General features: G+C 34.0%; 1 protein-coding gene across 1 annotated transcript; it reads right to left on the bottom strand.

The window, feature by feature from the left end:
* Positions 1-1,165: 1,165 nt before the first annotated feature.
* Positions 1,166-6,079, bottom strand: LOC126632550 (glutamate receptor 2.1-like). Its single transcript, XM_050302977.1, has 5 exons — positions 5,812-6,079; positions 2,796-4,144; positions 2,320-2,632; positions 1,795-2,201; positions 1,166-1,708 (listed from the first exon to the last, which is right to left on the bottom strand). Exons 1-5 carry the CDS (start codon positions 6,077-6,079, stop codon positions 1,166-1,168), a joined length of 2,880 nt encoding a protein of 959 aa, XP_050158934.1.
* Between the last annotated feature and the right edge of the window lie 14,416 nt (positions 6,080-20,495).

Genomic DNA, 20,495 nt, shown 5'->3' with positions numbered 1-20,495 from the left:
ACGTCCGTTTTCTCAAATTCAATTGTTATAATATAGTTTTATTAATTGGACCCTTTTTGTGCTTAGGTGCAATTTATTGTGGCGTTTTGTCTCCGCTAGTTTGCGTGGCTCTCGGATGCGAAGTATCTGTGAGTGGACCCTTTCTAAAATGCATGTTTTAATAGTAGAAATGCATACATAGGAAAACATGATTTAACAATTATATTCTATGAAACACTTTGAGATAACATGCTTATTGAGGCTAGTTTGAATTACTACTATTTTTCCTATAACCCTGTTCTTTATTGAATATTTGATGGATGATGATATACTATTTAGAACATGTTTCGAACACCTCTTTATAATATAGATGATGGATGACTTTATACTATGAAGTTGCCTTTCAAATAAATGTATGTTCAATAGTTTTGTACTTACCTAGTGGTCCTTATTCCGTTACGGGGCGAGGGATAGATTCCGTCCTGGGCGACGGTTACGGTGTTGGCATAGGGCCTGAAGGGTTTTTCCTTTGGCAATTAGCCCAGGGACGGGGAGCTGGCATGAGGCTTGAAGGTGATTTTCCTCTGGCAATTGACATAGAGACGGGGAGCTGGCATGGGGCCTAAAGGGTTATTGGACATTCACTGGTGATTATTATATATACGAGATATGTTTTGAGACCCTGCATGACATGCTAGGTTTCGGAAAACCTATTTTTATCATGTTATATGAATTTTCATAAAACATGGGGGTTAGTAGATAACTATTTTATTATATATATATCAACTTGGTCCACTGTTTATTTTGCGCCCCTTTTAGGACTTAGAATCGAGGCGTATAATCCCGGCGTTCAGGCACTTCCGCATCGGCATCTTCGAGTCCTCTTGGTGTAGGATCCACTCCTTTGTTTATTCAATTTTTATATTAATTCTTTTAGTGTTCTAGATTAGATGTGTGCTCTCAACACGTTCCTTAAATGCATATTCATTATTGTTATATTTATAAGTATTATTTATTCCTTGTTTTCAGCATTTGCATTCAATAAAAAGCTTTCGTCACCCTCGGGTGTCGGCCAACACGCACCTACCCTGGTATTCGGGGAATATTAGGATCGGGACGTGTCAATTTTAATAGGCCAGAATCTCGTTTTATTTCCTTTCTTTTACGCTGAATCTTAATTGTTTTCTTAAGTTCTATCAGGAGTTGTCTCCATAGATGCATGACTAGTAGAAGTAGATGGAGATTGTTGCCCTTCGTAGAATCTGAAATCCTTATCTGTTTGGTTGAAGTAGCTGAATGGACTTCCAGGCCAGTTGCTATTAGGTGAGGCCCTAACTTCATCTTGAACACCAGCACTTCCATCTCTTTCTCGACTGCTTTTAAAATTATGGGAGCTGAGATCTTTGTCATTGAAAATTTCAAACATGGCTCGAACCCTTCTCCATTTCGAAGCTCTTGAATATTCAGCATGATTTAAGATATGCCAATTATTGTGAAGAAATGAAACTGCAAATATGACGAGAGCAAGAATGGAAGCCACCCCGGCGATGAGGAATAGACCCCAAAAGCTTTCAAGCCCAAGACTGTTGTTTGAGACCGTTGGATTATCTTCACAATGGCTTCCTTGACTGAACCATTTGTTTTCAATTTTCATAATTTTCTCTCCTTCGGTCACATTTAGGACCGCCTGTGAAACGTCACATAACAGAGGAGAACGCTTTGGCAACACCTGCAAATTAAGTCATCAAAGAAGTCATTTTCTTGCCTCCATGTGCGTGCTGTTTATATATGTATAAAAGGAGAGAAAGATCTTACAAAGCCAAAGCCATCAGTCTTGAAGATTGGACCAATCACCGTATATTTGGAACAATACTTTGCAACAAAAAGCTTCATGTTGGGGGTTTCATCAATAACAGCAGCAATGCCACCCTTTCCACTCCCCTTGGAAAGTGCTTCATCAGATTCTTCCATGGAATTAACAGCCTTAAGCTTTGACTCTTCGAAACCGATGTCTTTCAGGAGTTCGTAAACAAAAGAACCTTGCATGTAACCAACAGGAACCCCACTTTTTACAAGATCCTTTACCCCAGTGACCGTTGGTTGGAGCTGTTGGACTGTTAATAATGATGCTAAATTAGCTGTGTAACTTTGTGTGAGTACTAGCACCACAAATACCCATATAATCATCAAGAATCTGGCCAAGTTGCTAACGACTTTCTCCCCTGAAAAAAGTGCAACAAAAATAAGTGTCGACCTAGGCAAAGGTTGAGGGAAGAAATTTAACGGTTGAAATATTTGGAGTTCATAAACTGAAACTAGGAAATGATGATGGAGAGTTACTATGTGAAAAAACCATGGTGGAGAAGGAGAACCAGAAGCTTGTGCCAATTTGATGCGAGGGAGGGCCACGAAAATCTTCATTAATTCGATGTTCAAGCACCCAAATGACAAAACCAATAAAGATGAAGAAACAAAGAATTGTTAGCCATAGGTCCCATGTCAAAGGCTTCAAGAAAACCCATGCGTTTTTAATCCTCATATCTCTGATTGGCACAACCATCACTACACCAGATTCTGTGTATGGCATTGTGAAGTCCACATACAAGGATCTATTCGCTCGAATTGTTGTATCTCCCACCACAGCATCAAATTTCTGTCCAGCAAACGACAGATTATCAAATCAGAAAATAGATATGATAACAATTCTGTTACACTTGAGTTAAAGACAGAATTTTAGGATAAGGAACAATGCACAATGCATGAAATCCTAACTGAAATAAGTTATAACAGCATATATAATGCCGACTGAATTTTACCTCGAGATGTACTTGATAGACCAAATCGTTGTATGTGCCAGCGCTGGTGCCATCAGGATTTTCAAAGGGAATGAATTCATAAGGAAGAGCAAATGGCAATACACTCAATACAGCATCAAAGACATCAATACTGAACCCGGTGACTTCCGTTGTGTTAGTGTCAAGATTCTTAGTTACCTTAACAAACTCAGTATAACCAACCTTCACAGGAACTCCAATTCTCAACTTCTTGCCTTTTGTTGGGATCTCCCATCCCCTTGGAACAGATAGAGAATCTCCTGGCCATATAATCGGTCCAAAATTGCACTTCTTCGAAATTGAAAGTGTACTTTTGTTTGTTGAATTCAATGTTTTCACCATTCCACTTTCTGGTGTCCAAAATGCAATTGTTCTTACCCCATTACCATTTACATTGACTATCTTAAAAGTTGATGATTGAAGTTGCCCATCAACAAGACTAAAGTCTCCAGCTATGCCCTTGAATCTAGTAGTTGATAAGGCTTTGGCAAGTTTTGGACCATATTGAGAGACCTTGAACGTATCAAGATCGTTTGAGTTGAAGGAATCATTCATCTTTTGGAAACCAAAACTTGTATTCATCCCAACTTCTTCAATGGCCAAGGCTAGTGCAAATGCTGCATCATAAGCCCGAAGTGAAAAAGCGTCACAATCAACGTCAATCACATTCATGGTGGGATTGTCTTGCTGGAATTGCCTTCTCCACCGCATTTGGAATTTGTTAAGCTCCACTGTTTTTGGAACTTCTGTTTCCACACCTAATACTCCTTGCATTGCATTTTGTTGGATAGGACGCATTGACCATAAACGATTTCCTACTCCATTCGTTATGATCCAAACGTAGCCTTCACTCATCATTCCAATCTCTTTTGCCTTGGAAAATAGACTAGACGAGAGATTAGGCATCATGTGCACAATGAAGACTCTCGTTTGCATAGTTATTAACTTGTAAAGCTCTTCACCAATTTCATCATCAGTGGCTGATGGAGGAATCACACTACGATAGGGAACATGAGCATCCACCTCTTGTAGTGCATCAATTAAAGAGGGTATAACTCCCTCCCCGTACGTATCGTCTACATAAATTGGCACAACTTGTCTCCATCCAAAACATTTGACAAGGTCTCTTATGGCTTTCACTTGGTATGAGTCGGTTTGTGTAATCTGGAAGAAGTAAGAGCTACGGAGTGATGCGAGAGAAGGGCTTGTTGCAGAAAATGATAAAATTGGGACATGAGCTTGGTCTCCAAGATTAACAACGAAGCTCGCCTGCATTGATGTTTCTGGCCCTAGGATTGCTTGCACTTCTACATTTTTAATCAGATCCAGAGCTGTGTTCCATTGGAAAAAAGAAAGTTCAAAATCGTGATTGATTGATTGATTTGATAAGATTAAACTTCTTATACATAATAAATTATTAATTAAAAAGATTAAATAATCTCTGTTAATGAATGAAATGATCCTTAGCTGCTAACTTATCAAAAGACAAAACTGAAAACCTACTCTTATTAAACAAATGAAATTTCTTGGGGAGGATTTTCCATAAAGTTGTTACTACTATTCAAACATTTGTTTGATAATCAGTACTTTCTGTGTCATTTGAATCTCTAGTTTCCAATGCAAGCTTTCTTAAATTTTACCAACAACAGGACGACAGTCCAAAAAAACAAAAAAAATAATCACTGTACACTCATATACGAGCTTCAAGATTTTGACTTACTACATGTTTTTAGTATAAAGGGAAATAATTTCTACATGTCCTTTCTCCTCTGCGCACCCTTGAACAATAGGAGTGTGCACAAGCAGAAAAAAAATGTCGTGAAAAAAAAAATCATTTTCTAGACTGAATTATATGACATGATATATATAGAGGTAGGATCCGAGAACACACGATTTTGACACAAATTTTTATGGGGCCCACTCTTTATGTATTTCAATGATTCGAGCCATCTACCATTTAGGTTTTACCTCAAAGACCATGTCTACTAAAAATCACCGAAATCTAAAATCATATGATCGTTGGATTAAATTTAATGATTCTTTGTAGAGTCGTATGCATTCATTTAGTGATCTATGACTGATACACTAAAATATGGATGGTTCTAATCGTTGAAATACATTAAGTAGTGAGCCCTACAAAATGGGTGTCAAATTGTGTGTCAGAAGCATGTCTTTGAATTCTAACTCATATATATTTGGTTCCTGTTCCTAATCAACCTAATTGTTAGACTGAAATCTTATTTGTTTAAATATTTTGATCGAGGTCCTTAACCTCATTTAAGAGATTTAACTCATGCATTTATGCATTTAATGTCCCACAAATTATGAAAATTCAAATAATATTTTTAAATATAATAAGTACTTAAAAATCAATTTTAGAGTAATAATGTACCCACATAATTATTAACATATTTTAAAAAATAACTATTGATATATTTTAAAACATAAAATAAATACATATAATTAGCATGGGTACATTTAGCAAAATTAAAAAATGGGTACAAATAATTAAAAAACATGGGTACAAATATAAATAAGAGTTTAAAAAATATGGGCACACATTAAAACTGAAAAGAAAATTGGTACAAATTAAAAAAAATGTTGCAAATTAAAAATGGGTACAAACTAATAAAAAAAAAATATGATAACAAATTTAGTCATGAATATAAATATAACAAATGTAACGTTTCTAACACTAAATGAATATATTTAGAAATAAAAAATATTTTCTTATTGAATAATTAATGACATTTATTAAAATCTAAGGATCTTGATCAAAAATTGAAAAGGAATAAAATTTTAATCTATGAAGTAGGAAAAATAGATATAAGAACCTAATTTTTCCATATATATATATAATGTAAAGCACGTGTCTCCGAATTGTAACTTATATATATGTGCATATTGGATACTATATGTCAATTATATAAAGTTACAACTAGTAGTACTTGCTATAAATAGTAGAAAATCTCATGTTAGCTAGAGAGATAGAGAGAACCTGCAGCAGCTGCACCAACAATATTTTCCTTGGAGTTCCTAGTATTCAAGACGAGCTTGGTCCTGTAGTGAGCATGAGATGCATAGAAGTCCTCCAGAGCCATTTTGATGCAACTCAAATAAACCTTCCCGCTCGGCGTATCAAGGTCGACAACAACTCCCACATTCACCGGGATCCTTGTGTCTCCGGCTGTAGTCACGGCCATATAGAAAAACCATGACAAGAGAAAGCAGAAAGAGATAAAACGTCTCCAGCTGATAGGACTCATGTTAACTCGAATGCTAGCTCGTGCAAGCTACTTTGTTGTGAAGATGAAACATATACAAACATATATATATATATATACACATTATACATATATAATATAAAACGTATAAGAATAACAAGAAGAAAATTAAGGATGGTTGGGTACTGAACTATAGTTTATCATGTCGAGATGATGGTATCTTATTTTTATACAGTAGGTAGATGTGAAATGAAAGTCCATGCGGTAGAAGATTCAAAATTCCCAAGACACCAGACAGAACAAACTAATTAATTAGGCATTTCTTCATTCAACTATTAAGGACCACTAAAAATATCTTACGCTGAATTAACAATGTATAACAGCCTAGTTATTGACTTGGTGTGCCATTAATATATATTACATAGTTGACAACATTGTATATTGTCCCTCCTACTCACTACTATTGTCTTTTTCATGTAATTAAATGCATAAATGGCAATTATATATTCTTTGTGTATTAAATAACTGATACAATGATATCGATCTGTCAATACATCTCGACAAATAAAGAATGAGCTGAAGAAAGTTGGGGTTTAATTCACCATAAAATTGATTGACAATATGAGGAGTGGAGAATTCCTTATAAGCCCTTCCAAGGTCCCTATTCCCATCAACGTGAGATTCATTAGCAACATCCTCCTTCACGTGTGACGAATTTTCATACATGGCACGTGGACAACACAAATATGGTGACATGGAGCACCTGTAGCTGTTGGGTTTCACACATAGGACAACTTGCTCTGATACCATAAGAAAGTTAGATTTCCACCATAAAACCAATTGCAATATAGGTGAATTCCGATTCCTTATAAGCCCTAGCAAGGTCCCTCGTTCCCATCAATATGAGTTTTATTCAGCGTCCCTTTCGTAGCCACGATATGAACTTTTGACCTCTAATAGACATCATGAGACCCACATGTTTATCAGTTCTAGAACAAATTGACTGCACATTAGATGATTGGTTAGAAAGATACAAATACTAGCAGTATTCTAAAGTCTTCCAGTACATTGCAACTATGCAGCTATAGGTTTGATTAATTAAAGAAACTCACAATACTGAACTTTCACAAGAATTATTGATAAGAATGTGAAATACCCGAAAAAAATCAAAAGACTTTAAACCTTTGTAAAGGTGGAGTCAGATTCAGAAATTTTGATTCTGCATTGAGGTGAGTGTTGGATTTATCCAATATAAATCAACCTTTAAAATGTCTATTACATGTAATAGGAATGTAATATTAGAGAATACTGTAAATTGTCATTTTATCTCTTAAGATATCAATCTTATATTAAGTAGGATTGCTGGAAGCTAAGAAAGTGGGATTAGGTTTCCTTTATGGATGGGAACCCTAGCCCTTGGCTTGTATCAATACTAAGGTTCTGCTACTTAGTACTACGGTCAATTGATATTTCTCTTCACTTGTAAGCGAGATATTTTAGGTTCGATTTTCACCAAAGGCAAATTTGAACCACATTATTGCTAGCTCATTGTGAGGCTATGCATACTCACTCCGCTTAGTATAGATAATATCATTTGTTCAAAAAAAAAAAAAAAAAAAAAAAACCAAGGTCCCTGCAAACCCTACTTTGCATAAAGTAATTGTACCCGGTTAGGTGTTTGTGGGCTTGTTTGGTGTTGCTGCAGCCTTCATCCTTCCATGTCCAACTTCCATGGTTGCCACGGAATCAGGTCAACCACTCTTTTGTTTATGTTTTAATTATAACCTTATAAGACTAACAATATCACAACCACTGATTATATGATTAAACCCAATTAAGTTCGACGTTTGATTGTATAAAATCGTTTGACACGCCCAACCTTGATATCCACCGAACACCAGGGTAGGCACTTGCTGGTCAACACTCGAAGGTGATGAAGCCATATTAAAATGCATGAGAACAAGAAATAAGTAAGACTTATAAATTTAAATATAAATAATATGTAAATGAGGAACGTGTTCAGAGCATACAACTAATCTAGAACACTAAAAAGAAAATAATTTAAAATTTAATGAGTAGAGGAATAGGTCATACATCGCGAAGACTCGAAGATGCCGATGCGGAACTGCATTGACTCCGGGATTGTACGCCTCGATTCTAATGTCCTGAGGGGGCGCAAAACAAACATGAGTGGACCAAGTTGATATATATAATATACTGAAACAGTTATCAACATACTAACCCCTTAAGTTTTATGAAAACTAATAGCATAATAAGTGGTAGGTTTTCCGAAAACCCTAGCATACCATAAAACATATCTCGTATATAGTGTGCTAAATAGTGGTATCATAATTGCTCGAAGTTAGGACATATGCCCGAAGATAGAACATACTCCACGTGTTTGGAGGTAGAACATACGTCACTCGCCCGAAGGCAGAACATACACTTGAAGGTAGGACATTGCTCAAGGCAGGACATTGACCACTAGATAAGCACAAAACCATTGAACATAGACTTTCCAAACATAGGTATGTATATCTCAAAAATATCTTCATAGTATAAAGTCATCCATCATCTATACTATAAAGAAGTGTGCAAAAACATGTTCATAAGCACTATAAAGTCATCCATCATCTATACTACAAAGAACATGAGTTCGATAAAATATGATATTCCAAAATTTTCTCAGTAAGCATAATATCTCATAAAACATTTCACAAAACGTAATCATTAAAATCATGCTTTTCATGTATGCATTTCTACTATTAAAACATGCATTTTAGAAGGGGTCCACTCACAGATACTTTGTCGTTGAAAAGCCACGCAAGTTAGTGAAGACGGAAGCGCCATAATAAATGCACCTAAGCACGTAAAGGGGTCCAATTAATAAAAATCTAATCAAAGGATTGAATTTGAGAAAACGGATCCAAGACGTTGAAATTAGCCCAGGAGGGGTCCCGAACGAAACCCGAAGAAGTCAACAAAAAGTCAACTTTGATGGGTCAAAGTCAAAGTCAACGGTCAAACGGGTCTGGGTCAGATTGGGTTGGGCTTAAGACTATCGGGCCGGAGACCCAGATTGGATGGCCCAATGGCCTATCTTTCTAGGTTAGGTTTGATTTACACGAGCCCAAAGGCCCAACTTCCACACGGCCTTAAGGCTTATTTCAAAGGGTTTGGGCTCGGATGCACCCTAAGGTTCGAAAGGGTTAAGGGGTTTTCAAATAGGCTGGGCTTGAAGCCTGGCCTGATTGTTTTTGGATTTTTAAAAGAAAATAAAATAAATAAAAATAAAAAGGGTTTGGGTTAGGTTTAAAGCTCACGGGCCAAAGCCCTTTGGTCTTGGGCTAAGGGTTTAGCAGGCCTAAGGCCCTAGGTTCCTTGGCCCAAAGGTGTTGGCTACCTGTTCTTGCTGGGGAAGGAGGCCGGAGCCTCCCGAGCTTTGGTCGACGTCGCTGCTCACACCTAGGACTTGATCTAGGTACCAAAATGAAATAGAGATGAGAGGGAAATATTTGTTACCTTCTAATTGTCGTGGAATGGCCGGAGGTGGCTGGTTCCTAGCTTGAAACCCACTGGGCTCGCCGGAGTTTGGGTTGGTGTCCCGTTTCTTCACAGAGATGAGGAAGAGGGAGAGTGCTACCACGGTGGACGTGGTGGTGTCGTCGTCGTCGTTGCTTTCCTTGATTTGGGTGTGTGGATGTGTGAATGAATTGGGATGAGGGAGAGAATCCGAGAGAGATAGGGTGAGTGTGTAAGAGAGAGTGATAGAGAGCTGAGAAAGTGAGTGCTCGGGGAGAAGAGAAAGGAGAAAGGAAGTGGGTAGGGGTCTGCCACGTGGCAGGCAGGGGAGAGGGGAACCGGGGACAGAAAATTAGGGGTGGGCCCTTGGGCACACTATTTAAGGTCCAAAACAAATCCCTTTCATACACATTTTTAAAACCAAAGTGAAATTACCAAACTAACCTTCTGTTCCGTAAAACCCATAAAATAAATCGGGACGGGTTGTCACATCATTTCACAAGGTAAATGAATTGGATTGTTGACCTTAAATTCAAGGTGTGATTGCATATACTTGGCATACTAATTTGATATGCATAACATATATTCTCCTATCAGTTCCTTTTGATCTTATAAATATAAAGTCTTGGGGGCACGTTTACTAATCCGTAATTAGATTGAGATGAATTGAATTGAAGAGGAATTGGATTAAGGATGAATTGAAATGAGGTGGAATCAGAATTATATTCTTGTTGAAGTTGTTTACTAAAACTATCTGGAATCAGAGTAGGAAAGATGCTTGAGTCTATATAAGTTGTTTACTAATTCACTTTAATAGGAATTTAAACTAGGTAGATTACTAAATTGCCCTTACATAAATAAATTATTTCATACAATTAATTAAATTTATCTATATAAAAATATTTAAACAGGTTTTATTTATTTATTTTTTTAGAGAAAGTTTTATTTTATTTATTAAAAGATGGTTATTTCCATCCATCCCTCACATGTCTATCTTTGCCATGGCTCCCTTTCATCTTAAAGGTATTTCTTCCCAGTCGCATAGCCCTCTACCCACCCTTACCTTTCCTTGCCCTGACTCTATCTTCCACCCTTTTACCCCTTCATAGCCATCGCCCCATAGCTAGGCCCTTCATGGTCCAGTGCGAAGCAGTCTCGTCACTATCTAGATCCCGGTGCACTACTTTGGGTAAGAGTCCATCAATTCAGTGAAATGAGTGGAGATTAGGCTAGGTATGTGATGTGGCCCTGGGTGGCGGAGGGTGTGGTGTTGACAAAGATGGAGAATGAGCATGAGTGTCAAATGAAGGGCAATGTTGGGATAATAAGAAACAAGTGAGGGCATAATTAGTAAAAAGAATCCATTATGGATTCCTTAGATGTCCAGGAATTAAAATACCTAGGGAGTCCAATTCCTCCAAAATAAGGAGTGGGATTTCCAGGATTCCCAAATTGGTGCGGACCCCACATACAATTTAATTCTGCAAAGTTAAGTAAACGAAGAAGTACTCCGTAATTGAAATCTAATTCAATAAATTAATTTTGATTACGGATACTTAAACACGCTCTTGACGAATGGAGTTCTTTCAAAGATTTTCCTTTTGAATTAAGTGGACTTTTGGTCAACAGATGAATCTAATGAAAGAGGCACCCCTAGAAAGATGGAAGCCACAAAACCCCACCAGGTGAGCCTCATCCCGCGCGCAGTTGCAACACTACCCCGCTCAGCCTTTCAAATATTAATGCCCTTATTTAGGTCACAAGTTCACGTGACTGACCTCGATAAAAGTATAACTTATATACAATTATAATCTCAAGTTTTTGTAAGCATGTGTATGTATTTACATTTGTTCTAACCTTGCATTGGAGAATTTCTTAAGATCCCTCAATCTAGCAAGCCAAATGAAGAGGTTCGTACACATACTCGACTCATCTTAAGAATTTCTTGAGATCTCTCAATCTGGCAGTGCCCAAATGTTATTACACAAGTTATTTCAGCTTTGACCACTGAGTTTGATATCAAGGATTTAGGTCATTTGCATTATTTTCTGGGAATACAGACTACCAAGACTACCAATGATTTGTTTCTCTCCCAAATAAGTATGTTCAAGATCTATTGAAAAAGACTGACATGATTGATTCTAAAGCTTATGATACACTATGCCTACCCTACAATGGATTACTCAAGGATGATAGGATCCCTACAACTATCCAATGCTATGCAGATGTTGTAGATGCTTTACAATACGTTACCTTCACCAGGCCTGATATTTCATTTTCTGTTCATCAAGTCCGTTGATTCATGCAGACTCCAATGAATTCTCACTTCACTGCTGTCAAGCAAATTCTCAGGTACTTGAAGGGTACAATGAGCTTTGGGGTGTCATATACCAGAGGTGATTTAAATCTGAAAGCATTCAATGATGCAGATTGGGTAAGGGATCCCAATGATAGGAGGTCGACCACTGGTTTAATTGTATTTTTGGGCAATAATCCTATTTCTTGGTCTTCCAAGAAGCAACATACAGTTTCCAGGTCTTCCCTTGAAGTTGAGTATATGACACTGTCATGCACTGCTGTTGAGTTGGATTGGATCAAACAACTTCTGGTTTTTTTGCACATTCCAATATTATGTCCCCGTCTTGTTTTGTGATAATCATTCAGCAATAGCTTTATCATTCAATCATATTCAGCATAAAAAACAAAGCACATTGAAATTGATGTGCATTTTGTTAGAGAGAGAGTTGCAAAGAATCAACTTCATGTGCAGTTTGTTTCATCTCAAGAAAAATTTGCAAATATATCATGTCTAAAGGATTGAGTTCCTCTTTATTTCGACTTCATTGTAACAATCTCTTTTTGGTTTCTCTAAGCATGAGATTGAGGGGATATTAGATATGGAAAACTAACCAAAACACCCTCAAAGGTTTCATTTTAATCATAAGGACAAAACAATTCAATAATATTCAAAATGGGCATGTAAAAGAAGACAAGGGAAATAGTATTTTAAGAGAAAAAGCATTTGCAAAAGTTGGGCACCATGAGACAAACCATGCAGCAAATTCACATGCAAAAGGAGACAAGCAAGTTCACATGCATCAGGCCACGTTTCAGAAACAGTGGTGACAATTTCAGCAATAGTAGAAGCATATGACAAATGACAAGTACCAAAGAAGTGTGCACACATTTATTTATAATTTTAATATCATTGTATCTTGATTCAGTCTATATAAGTGAAGTTTCATTCATTGTAAAGACACACCTCCATCACTCAACATCTGAACACCCTACTCTCACACCATCTTCATACTCTCAAGCATCCGTAACCTTCATAGCATCCTTGTAAACACTTCCTTGTAATCACTTTCTTGTAAACAACTATCTCTGTAAACATTATGTATATCAATAAAAGTTCAAGTGTACATATTCAAGCAATCTCCACGTTTTAAGTAAGTTTTCTTTTCTTTCTTTAGTGTGTTTGTTTAATTAGACTTCTAGTCCAAAACAGGGAAACACTATTGTAGTTATATTATTAAGCTAAACTGACGATCATACTTTGTTCGAGCACTCTGTTATAGTTGAATGCTTGCCATACAAATAACTGGACATTAACCATGATACCTCTGAGTTCTTTGTACCTTTGAGTTCAGCCGTTAAGGCCTTATACTTGTACTGTGAGTGGCCGTCATGCTGAAACATGTTGAGTTTCATGTGCAAGGTTCTATGTCTAGTTGTTATAATGGCCATCCGACTATTTAACCGAGCATGCATTGCGAATTTGGTATCAGAGCCATGTTTAGCATTTTAATAGTATAATTATAATAGTAAAGTACCTTGAGGACGGAAGTCATTGATACAACTGATATCACACTTGTTTATTTTGTATGAATAACATATATTATTGTCCCTGTAGACCCTGTCAACCACAATTACCAAGTATTTATTGTCCCTGGCATCAAACTATAACTAGCATAAAGAGAAGATTAACATATATATCCAAAAGAATTATCAGTACTTTGAAGAAGCAAAAGTTTTATCTTGGCTATCTTGAACATCCTTAATTTATTCTTAAATATAATAACACAGAAGTACATCATAAAGTTTTAGAAGCAAAAAGAGCAACATATCAAGTTTTAGAGACCTTTTGAGAAGAAAGAGAGTTTTTAAGAAACCAGTTAGCCGTAACTCTAGATAAAGGTAGTCTATAGTTTATGATAGATTATCTTAATTTAGAAATTAGTGAACCTCAAAAAAGAAAAATAACTTTAGACCAAAATAGTTTAGTTTGTTATTTTCCATTGAGAAAGCATAATCATATTTTGCATAGTGAAGAAAATCCACAAGCCAATAGTATTGTAGATCTTATTATTAGTCAAGCAGAAAATATAAAATTAGAAAATAATAAGCATAATCATTTGTTAAACCAGTTGTTAGAGCATTTTCAGAAAAAATCCATAAAAATAATTAGACAATATTATATTACATCTCAGTTAGAAGATAATAATAAAAATATTCAAAGGTTTCCTAGCAAAAGAGAGATAAAAGAGCTTGTTGACCTCATAGATAGTAAGCCGAAGCAAGTAAAACTTAGATCATTAGAAATAGTTGAGCAGCTAAATTTAGAAGTTCAAAAAATTCAATTAGTACAAAAAGAGTTAAGTGAACAAGTAGATAAGTTGCATAATAAAATAAATAAATTATTAGTTTAATAACCGATTCTAGAACTACCATAAAGTATACCCAAGCCTTGAAAGAAATTAGTAAGTTAGATAAAGAACCAGTAGGTTTAACATATTTTTCAACACAAGTATCCAGTAGTAATATTCCTATTAGGTAAAATAATTTAATTATTCAATTAATTTTAAGTTTGGCTGAAAAATTAGATCAAGTTGAAGAACAAATAGCAGAAATAAATCAAGTTTTACATAACGCATCTTCATCACTTCCATCATCTTTGCTAGATAAATTAGAAAATTTAACTTTAAGTGCAAATAATAATAGAAAACCTAAGCTAAATCATTTTGATAATAGAAAATGGAACTCTTTAGGAAAAAAGGAAAAGAAGTAATTAGAGCTGAATATATTTATCCTAATGAAGAAGAAGCACAAGAATTTATTAGAAGATGTTTTGAGAGAACATAGAAAAATAATTATAACTTGAATCAATTAGGTTTATTTGAAAATAGAAGTAGAATTGTAAGTAGCATTAGTCAACATGAAGTTAGCTGTATTGATAAAGAAGTCACACTTAATCTAAATTAGTAAAGAAGCAGTTACTCATTTGAGAAAATGACATTTTAGTCAGATTCATATAGGAACAATATTAATTGGAATAGGAGGATTAACCAGAGCACAAGTAAGTACAAAAGAATTAGTATACATACATGATGATAGATGAGATAATCACCAACAAGCAGCAATAGCAACAGCTGAAGTAGACTTAAGTTCAAACTTAGCAGTCATAGGTTGTATTCCAAATTATGTTATGACGATTAATGAATTTAGTAAATATATAAAAGTGAACATAAGAACAAAAAATTATAATATGAAAGGAGAGTATAAAAATTTGTGTATTAGCTTAATGTATATAGGTAAAGTGTCTGATAGATATAATCATAAGTTTAACTTAGAGTTTCAAAATTTAGTTCAAATATTTGGTAGTAAACATGTAAATATAATAGAAGAAAAACTCGTAGATAATAGCTCTTTAGAAGGAACTCAGTGAACATTGCCTAATTTACAAGTAGCAACAAATAGACAACCATATAAAGTACAAATATATGAAACTAGTACAGGCCAAGCAACAAATAGGTTTAGTAATTATAAGCAACTAGAAAAAATAAAAGAGGATGAGAGAGATAGAAAATGAGAGTATATATATGGCTTTTGATAATTTAGATATTAATTTAGTTGAACAAAATTTTGATCATATTGTAGATAAACTTATAGACGCTATTGATCATTTAGATGAAGAACAATATTTGGAAAAATATAAGACATGATTTAGGACTACATAGAATTTCAGACGAAGAAATGAAAATTTTAATATTAGAAATAGGAGTGGAACATATTTTAGGATCAAAAGAGTATAATAAATTATTAGAATTGGAAGCAGAATGTAATCCAGCAGAAGAAAGTAGTACATCAGGAGTAGAAAATTCAGAACACGCAAGTAGAACTGATCAACAATTTTTGAGACCAACAAATGAATAATATAATGAAAAGGCAAAAGTAGATTATGTAGAAGAAAGTATGATAAAACCTAGAAAAAATAGGATTCCATATTTGAGAGGGTTAGAACAAATTAATATAGCTGGTAATATATTAAATTTAGATAATGTAGATCCACAAGATTGAGAAAGAATGATTGAGAGATGGGAAAAAGGTTGTACATGCAACATTAATGCTATATTTTAGTAATTCACAAAACATGTTAGATTGCTTTGAGCATACTTTGGATGATTTAGTTTTTGATTATTTCTAGTCATGGAAAGTCCAAAATCCAGAATAGCATCAGGCAGCTAAAACTCATTTTAATATTGATGATTTTGTTACTTTGATTAAACAAGAGTTTTTAGATCATAATAGGTTAGATGACAGAAGCGAACAAGAACAAATAAGATCAATTAGAAATTTAGAACAATTACAAATTTGCGATTTACAGTATATAGCTGAGTATACCACAGATTTCTTTAAATATTTAGGAAGAACAGGTAAAATTGGTGATATTAATTTATTATATACTTATATGACAAAAATAAAAGGACTAATAGGTGAAAAGATTTGGAATGAATGGCAAAAGCATCCAAAGAAGAATGATATTGCTATAGGACTTAGAATTCAACATGTATATGATATACTTAGACAAGAGTGTAGTCAAATAAAAGCTAAAAGACAAATTAGGAAACAATTTTACATGAGTTGTAAAAATATAGATTTACCATAATAGTATGGTTGCCATAAGAAAAATAAGCATAAGAAAATATACAAAAAGAAATATAAATCATATAAACCCGACAAACAGCATAAGAATTTCAGTATAAGACCTTCAAAAACATATAGGAAAATAAAATATATTCCAAAACAATTTAGAAAAAGAAGTGGCAAACCTTGGATTAGAAAATATAAAGCACCAAAAGATAAGAGTAGTTGTAAATGTTATTCATGTGGAGAAGCTGGACATATTAGACCTAAATGTCCAAAATTAGGTAAACAATCAAAAGAAAAAGTACATTTGATAGAGTTGTTTAAATTAGAAGAAGATGAGGATATTCAGTCAATATACAGTTTAGATGATTTAAGTGATAATGAGAGTATTTATAGTATAGAGAGTATTAACATGATAGATTTAGACTCGGAAGATTCAAGTAGCACAAATAATGATCTAGAAGAGTATATGTGTGCATTCATATAAGAACAACATGAAGAAAAATATAAATACATTAATTTAGGTTGGTCAGAAAAATGTCATTAGTGTAGTAAATTAGTTGCAAACAAATACTATAATACATATTCAATATTATGTGAAAAGTGTTATAGTAATAGGTTATTAGAAGTTAATTCAGCAGAATCACAAGAAAATACTGAAATATTAGGAAATATTGTTCATAGTATAGAAAAACAAAAAAATAGTTCTTTAATTACCATAAATTGTGAAATAGAATTAGCAAAAGAACATAAGATACAAACAACAGTTATGATAGATACAGGGAGTACAAAGAGTATCATAAGAGAAGAGTTAGTACCAGAAAAATATAGACAAAAATTAGCAAAACCAGTGAGAATAACACAATTTGATGAGAGACCAGTTTACTTAACACATTGTATAAATAATGAGTTTATTAAAGTAGAAAAACAATAATTTAATTTACCATTAACATTTGTTTCACCAGTAGGATCATATCCATTCATTTTAGGTTTAAACTTTTTGAAAAGTTTACAAGGTTTTTTATTTATGAACCCTAACATAACGTTTTTCAAAAGAGGCATTATAATAACTGACCAAAGTAATACTATAGAAGCATACAAAAGTATAAGTATAGAAGAATCTAATGGCCAAGATAGTTATCATTTAGAAAACTCAAAAGAAAATGATGAGCATAATAACGTAGAAGAGTTTGATGAAGACATATTTGAACATGAATACCCGATTTAAGAAGAAGGAACCTGTATAGAAATATTACAGTTAGATAGACCAAAGAGTTTAGAAAAATTGTTACAATTAGCAGAACAAACTAGGATTATAGGAGAAGACCCACAGTAACATTGGAGTAAAAATAAAATACTAGCAAACTTAGATATAATTAACCCAGATTTAACCATTAAGACGACTGATATACCTTGTAGTTTAATATATAAATAAGAGTTTGAGTAGCAAATAAAAGAGTTGTTAAATTTAAAAGTAATTAGACCCTCTAAGTCTAGACATAGATCAACATCATTTATTGTAAGAAAACATTCAAAACTAAAGAGAGGTAAGGATATAATAGTTTATAATTACAAGAGATTAAATGATAATACATATGAATATAGTTATAAATTACCAAATAAGGATGAGCTTACAAATAAAATTCAAGAGAGTAAATATTTTAGCAAATTTGATTGTAAATCGGGATTTTGGCAAATACGATTAGCAGAAGAATCAATTGAGTGGATAGCTTTTACTTGTCCAGAAGGACATTTTGAGTGGATTGTTATGCCATTTGGACTTAAAAATGCTCCATCGATCTTTCAAAGAAAGATGGATCAAATTTTCAAGAAATATGATAATTTTTGTAGTGTTTATGTAGATGATATTTTAGTACATAGTAAAAATAAAAATGAACATAGGAAGTCTTTAGAGATAGTATTACAAGAATTTATCAATAATAGAATTGTGATTAGCAAAAATAAAATAGCATTAGAAAAGCAAGATATAAAATTTTGAGGAATGTATATCAAGTCAGGTACAATATAATTACAAGATCATATAGCTAAAAAGGTGTTAGAATTTCCAAACAAATTAGAAGAAAAGAAACAGTTACAAGCATTTTTAGGATTGCTAAATTATGCAAGAAATTTTATCCCTGATTTAGGAAGGAAAATAGCAGTATTACATAGTAAAACTAGCAAAAAAGGACAAAAATATTTTAATAGTGAAGATATAAAATTAGTTCAAAATATAAAGGAAGAAATTACTCAACTTAAACCATTAACATTACCATTAGATGATAGTTACAAGATAGTTGAAACATATGCTTTTTCATTAGGATGGGCAGGTATACTACACCAAAAAAAGTATAAGGAGTCACCAAAGTCTGATGAACAAGTTTGTAGGTATTCATCAGGAAAGTTTAGTGATGTACAATCAAGATTACCATCAATAGATTTAGAAATTTTTGGGATAATTAATTCACTTGAAGCATTTTCTCTATTTTTACATAATGAAGTATTTACGATTAGAACAGATTGTCAAAACATAGTTTCTCATTAAAATAAGATACATGCTAATAAACAGGCAACCCGAAGATGGGTTAATTTTGTTGATTCAATAACAGGAAATGGTTTTAAACCAATTTTTGAACATATAAAAGGTAATGACAATATATTAGCCGATATCTTATCAAGATTAATTTGATGAACATGTATGGAATATCGTGGACCATCATCAGCAAATAGCACAAGGCCGCAAGGCAGAAGAGCTTCTTTCAATAACATAATGATGCACCATCAACCTCCAACCTTCAGTGGATTTCAAAATAGCATAAGCAGACCATCATCACCACCAGTACCTACTTTCAACTTTAATGACAATATTGTTGAAGGAATCAGAAATCCAACCCTGAGATATAGGTCAAGAGCACCATGGCTTTCTGATAGGCAATAGGTTCTCTTAGATAATTTTTGGAATATCCAAATCAAGCAGCCAAGCATGAGGTTAGGTCATGAAAAATTAATTAGAGTCTTGGAACAAGAGTTTGATAGTTTTAATTTTAATTTCCATCAAAGCCAGCATCATATTCATTCTCTTGAGCACAACCTTCAAGTCATCTCTAGAGAACACGAGTCTTTACTCAGTAAGTTTACCAAAATGAACCAAGAACTCCAGGCTCTTAGAATGCAGTAGAAGGCAAGTGACACACCGAAAAGAGAATTGAAGATATGTTTAGAAATTGATCAGCATAAGAATAAAGGACAAGAGGTTATTGAACCCATAGAACAAGAGGTTAATGAGCCCATATAAGAGATTAAGATTGAGCTCTTAGAAGAAGACATTGAAATGCAGCAGCATCAAAATAATGAGCAGCATCAGCATCTGAGTAACAAAGACAAAAAAGAAAAATATGAAAGTTTTCTTAGGAATATACCTTTAGACTTAATATTAGATGATATTTTATTAGAATAAATTTCAAAAGCAAAACTAAGAATAATGCCAACAGATATGCAAAATGAGATTTTGAGTAGAGCATCACAGTCCATGAAAGAGTTACAATTACAATGCGCCTTGTATCAGTCCATCTTTGATCCAAAACCAGGGATGAATATTATTACAAAGATGTATCCTCCATGTCTTTATGATAGTACAAAGAATTGTATTTGTAAACCAGAGGTTAGCGTAGTTGTGGTCAGGATTAACATGAGATATTTTAAATCATGGCATTTTAGTTATGAGCATCAGAAAAAGCATAATGTGGTAAAAGTTACCCCTGCCTTACTATCAGAAAAAGCATAATGTGGTAAAAGTTAACTGTATTTCCCAACTATAATCATTTCCTGAAAAACTTATAAAAGCAGCAGAAGATTATCTGGAAAGGTGGAAAGAAATTTGCATACGTTTTATTAGTAGTCTTCCAGATTGGTATGTACATATGTATAAGGAGAAAGCTAGGCATATAACCATGATTAATGAATCGTCCTTTAGACTATCCCCTATCTCCTCACATAGGTGGACTCTTTC

Source organism: Malus sylvestris, chromosome 8 (assembly GCF_916048215.2).
Source record: "Malus sylvestris chromosome 8, drMalSylv7.2, whole genome shotgun sequence".
NCBI lineage: Eukaryota > Viridiplantae > Streptophyta > Magnoliopsida > Rosales > Rosaceae > Malus > Malus sylvestris.
The sequence above is the reverse complement of the archived record's forward strand: the minus strand, read 5'-3'. Positions and strand labels throughout refer to the sequence as shown.